Below are 4,250 nucleotides of genomic sequence, written 5' to 3'. Positions count from 1 at the left end.
ATGTCGCTCCAGTTGATGATACTGAAGTCATCCAGAGGACGGCGCGTGGTGGCGTGACTCTTTAGCAACTCCGTATAATCGCATTTGGAAACGCCTTTTCCGGATCCCGTAAAATAGGCCTATCCAAGCGACAATTCTTGGCATCGATGCGAATTATGTATTTTAGGTAAATCACACAGCTTCTTCTTCATCGCTTCCCTTCTGGCATAAAGGGAGGATCTCATGAATCAGCATTGGGTCATAAGCAGGTCTTTGTGGGGAATGGTATTTGATGCCTTATGGGGAAATTTATTCGATCGCTTCGAAAGTTATTCATGGCACCTGGGAAACCTTGAGTCAATAAAGCGCTTGGTACGGTACTTTATTTAAAAAGATATTGAAACAAGTAAATAAGTATGTGTGATATGAATGTTTATACCCGCTATTCTCAAAAACAAAAGCGCTCTGGTGGAATCCATTTTTTTCTTTATTCGATAGGCCAAAGTGCAGCGCCATTGAATATCAATGCGTTCAGAAGCAGTGTTATATTTTAAAAATATCTCAACAATTTGCTAATCTTTTGCAAATCCACCGCTACGAATGAAAAGTCAAATAAATTTAAAAGAAAATTTATACTGCTTTTAGACTGGAACGCGGACGAATTTGTTGGTAGGACATACATTCAACGTCACCGGATCTAACCGCTGAATGGCCTTGACCAGGTCTTTTTCCTTAAATTTGACTTCGACAATACCCTCAGGCTCTAGCACTCCCGCACGAGATTCCGGATCGGCATAGGTTTCCATGTACCGTGGATTGATGGTCGGATCCAACACAGCCCAGGCTCCTCCACGAAGTTCCGCATTCGGTGGTAGATAGACGATGATTTTACTGCTTTTAGACTGGAACGCGGACGAATTTGTTGGTAGGACATACATTCAACGTCACCGGATCTAACCGCTGAATGGCCTTGACCAGGTCTTTTTCCTTAAATTTGACTTCGACAATACCCTCAGGCTCTAGCACTCCCGCACGAGATTCCGGATCGGCATAGGTTTCCATGTACCGTGGATTGATGGTCGGATCCAACACAGCCCAGGCTCCTCCACGAAGTTCCGCATTCGGTGGTAGATAGACGATGACCGGTTGTTTGTACTCCCTCAGCCCGTCAACTATGTAGGCACCGAATTTAACGATTTGTTCGTACATATCTAGAAACGCAGAATGCATCAGTTAGATGCTATCATTTAAAGTTACCTAAATTACACTTTACCTTTCTGTCCACCGGAGAACCCTCTCCAGTTGGCCAGGATAATCAGTGGCAGTTCCTCTCGTCCAAAGTCTTTGATTACTTGTGCCGTTTTGTAGGATGAGTCCGGGAACCATACCTGACCGGCTTGTTGGAATGTTTTGGCTTCCGAGTCAAGGTTTGCCGGATCAGCCGGAATGGTCAGCTCGACTGTTCGAGTTTCTACCGCAATCACACCCACCGGGATGCCACCAAGTTTGGCACGACCCACAACAACCGTTTGAGCCCATGGTTCCATCACTTCCGACCAGCTTCCCCGATCAAAGAAACCGCTTTCCCATTCAGAGGGATTGGACGGATTGACACGTCCTGCTAGCATCCACCGCGGATCATAGGGCGCCTTAGTTGGCATGAAATCGATTGGTCGGTTAATTGAGTCACTGGTCGTTACGATTGGCAGCGTTCCTCCACGCACATCCGGAATGTAAGAGAGCCAATACAATATCGTGTAGACACCGTCCAAATCTATTGCCTCGGTCTTGTGCGTGACACCGTTGTTGTGCATGATTTGAATACCACCCAACTGGTTATTAGAAGCGTACACTTTTCTACCCAATAGTTTGTTCAGCGCGGCGAAGCCAGTCAGAATAATGTGAGAATTTTCAATTTGTATCACACGTTGACCAAGACGTACCAAATAGGAACCGATACCGATCGTTCTACAGGTCACCATCGAAATCGTTACCACATCTTCATACGCTCGCGAAGTTTCACCGGCAATCATACCAGCATAACGCAGATTCTCCACACCGAGCCCATCGGTTTTGCCAATAATATCAGTGATTTTATATCGCGGCTCTCCTTCGTCCTCAATCAAAATGGCACGAACCGAATTCGTATTTGCAATCTTGCTGTAGTCTTCAGTCGTCAAGTACAGATACTTGAATCCCTTCTCCGGCTCGTCGGGATCTTCCCAGGCCACTTTGAACAAGGATTTCACTTCCTCGGCCAATCCGATACGGGCACCACTGTTAACCGAAATGTAAATCCTAGGGCACTTGCGCTTCCGAGACAGTTCCGACGCCTTACAGAATAGCATATCCTCCTGAGGTCCAAAGGATCCGATGAAATAGGTTAGGTCGTTAGCGATGACTACAATCTCTCGCCCGTCAGGGAACTCTGGAGTAGCCAGTACAATCCTCCATGCCACCATCCCAACGTTGTTCTCTCCCGGTAACCGTTGAATCTCCTCCAACGTATCACCCTTCAGCACCAACTCGTTGCACACGAGTAGAATTTTCTCGGGAATCCTAATATCTTCCGTTGGTCGCGCTTTGGAAAATTCCTTCCACAATCGTTCCGTCATTTGGCGGAACATATCCGGAATATCGTACACATAGGTAGTACCATTGGATTGAGCCTGGAAGCGTTTCTGTTGTAGGTAATCTTTGGTCATGTAGGCCGAAGAAATCGGCAATCCATGCAGGGGTCCTTGCCTGTTACCGTATGCTTGGAATTTGATCACGTGCGTCTCCGGATCGGTCACTTCGGTGTACATTGCTATATCTAAAAAGTAACCGGAATCGTTTGCTATGCACAAACGAACGGAGGTAGTTGGCGATTGTGTCGTCTGCCGGATAACCATCTTCAGCTCAGCTTGCAGTACCCGCAGTTTCCACAACCGAGGCCCATACCGCATCACCATCTTGGTCACGGACTCCTCGATCTTGGCCGGATCCATTATAACCGTTGGAACAAAGTTTAGGAAAATGTGATTACAATCCGTACGTTTGGCGTGGGGATGCGAGAAGGCCACTTCCAGCTCATCCATCGCTTCCAATAGCACGCGTTCACCTTCGTTCTGAAGGTACTCGAATGAAGCCTCTTTGGTTATCAAATCCGAGTGACGAATAATGGAACGTATGAAGAAACGGAAATCTGTCACTTCCTGACCCTTGGCTACCTTGGCACGACCAAGATATAGGTGCATCTTTTGATTGGCAGTTGGCAGAGCCTCCAGGTCGTACGTTCGCATACGGTTCAGCTCCAGCTGGAAGGCACATGCCGGCTCCAGGTGACGATAGATACGATCCTCCTCAAAGTTGTCTCGTGCTCGGTAGGTGAAGAATTTTGGGAATTGACGTCTGTAAAAAAAATATTTGGTTTAGTATCTCATTAACCTCTTCTAAACACTTAATAAACTTACTTCTTGAGTGCGGCAAATGTAATCCGCCTAACTCTGCGGGTGAGCAGCTCTTCACGATGTTGAGCGCAGAACGATCCAAATACCTGCTCCATCTGTAAATCATCCATATCGCCCATGTCACGAACAGCAATGCTTAGGATGTGCATGGCTTCCGCTGGGTGTGCTACCATATAAAAATAAAGCCCCGGTTAAAAACCCTTGGTCCAATTCGGGTAAAACCATCCGTAAACATACCGGCAATTCCATCACTTTCCACAGCCCGTGCCACCGGGTCGGAAATCGAAACATTGATTGACGTACTCATACGACGGTCCGAATCTCCGGCTTCCACCGCTTCCAGTACCTTAGGATTGACAAACGCAGGCGATGAGAAGTCCTCTAGCAGGTCCAAAATTTCATCCGAGTATTGAGTGAAATGGTCAAACGAATCGAACGCGGCCATGCAACCAGTGCGCATGAATGAGTCGGAAATGTTGTCTGTTTCCGTTCCATCAGGGAGAACCGCAATAGACAGTGACGACAGCGATTCCGATCTGGTTTCTACACGAAAGAAACCAACGTCGAAATGACGGCTGTCCACGTCTTCATCTAGTTCTTCCTCGTTCGTTTCTTCGAAGCGAAGAAATCAGTCTGGAGGAACTGGTCAAGAAGATTCCACTGAAACGAGGAACTTCCGTCGAAAAATTACTTCGAGTCAAACCGGTCGTAAGGCTCGAGAAGCTCAGCTCGGAAAAGATCAAATCGTTGACTTCTTCGGAGAATGAAGACGAAGCATCCTCCGCCGGATCGTCGACCGTGTTCGATTTCAACTATCGT

At 47.1% G+C, this 4,250-nt stretch overlaps 1 protein-coding gene across 1 annotated transcript; it reads right to left on the bottom strand.

The window, feature by feature from the left end:
- Window positions 1-627: 627 nt before the first annotated feature.
- Window positions 628-3,954, bottom strand: LOC135707873 (acetyl-CoA carboxylase-like). The gene is made up of 4 exons (XM_065229774.1): window positions 3,669-3,954; window positions 3,435-3,597; window positions 1,253-3,372; window positions 628-1,190 (listed from the first exon to the last, which is right to left on the bottom strand). Exons 1-4 carry the CDS (start codon window positions 3,889-3,891, stop codon window positions 877-879), a joined length of 2,820 nt encoding a protein of 939 aa, XP_065085846.1. The 5' UTR covers window positions 3,892-3,954; the 3' UTR covers window positions 628-876.
- Between the last annotated feature and the right edge of the window lie 296 nt (window positions 3,955-4,250).

The sequence above is a fragment of the Ochlerotatus camptorhynchus genome, unplaced genomic scaffold (assembly GCF_037179485.1).
Source record: "Ochlerotatus camptorhynchus isolate MF236.1 unplaced genomic scaffold, CSIRO-AGI_Acam_v1.1 ptg000322l, whole genome shotgun sequence".
In the NCBI taxonomy this organism is placed as follows: Eukaryota; Metazoa; Arthropoda; class Insecta; order Diptera; family Culicidae; genus Ochlerotatus; species Ochlerotatus camptorhynchus.
This window is presented reverse-complemented; position numbering and strand designations above follow the sequence as displayed.

Bases quoted from the DNA above. Each gene is read 5' to 3' on its own strand.
- LOC135707873 (XM_065229774.1), bottom strand. From the start codon at position 3,891: ATGCGCACTGGTTGCATGGCCGCGTTCGATTCGTTTGACCATTTCACT. The intron at 3,598-3,668 runs GTATGTTTACGG...TTTATATGGTAG, and splicing joins GGAAAGTGATGGAATTGCCG to CACACCCAGCGGAAGCCATG. The intron at 3,373-3,434 runs GTAAGTTTATTA...TTTTTTTTACAG, and splicing joins ACATTTGCCGCACTCAAGAA to ACGTCAATTCCCAAAATTCT.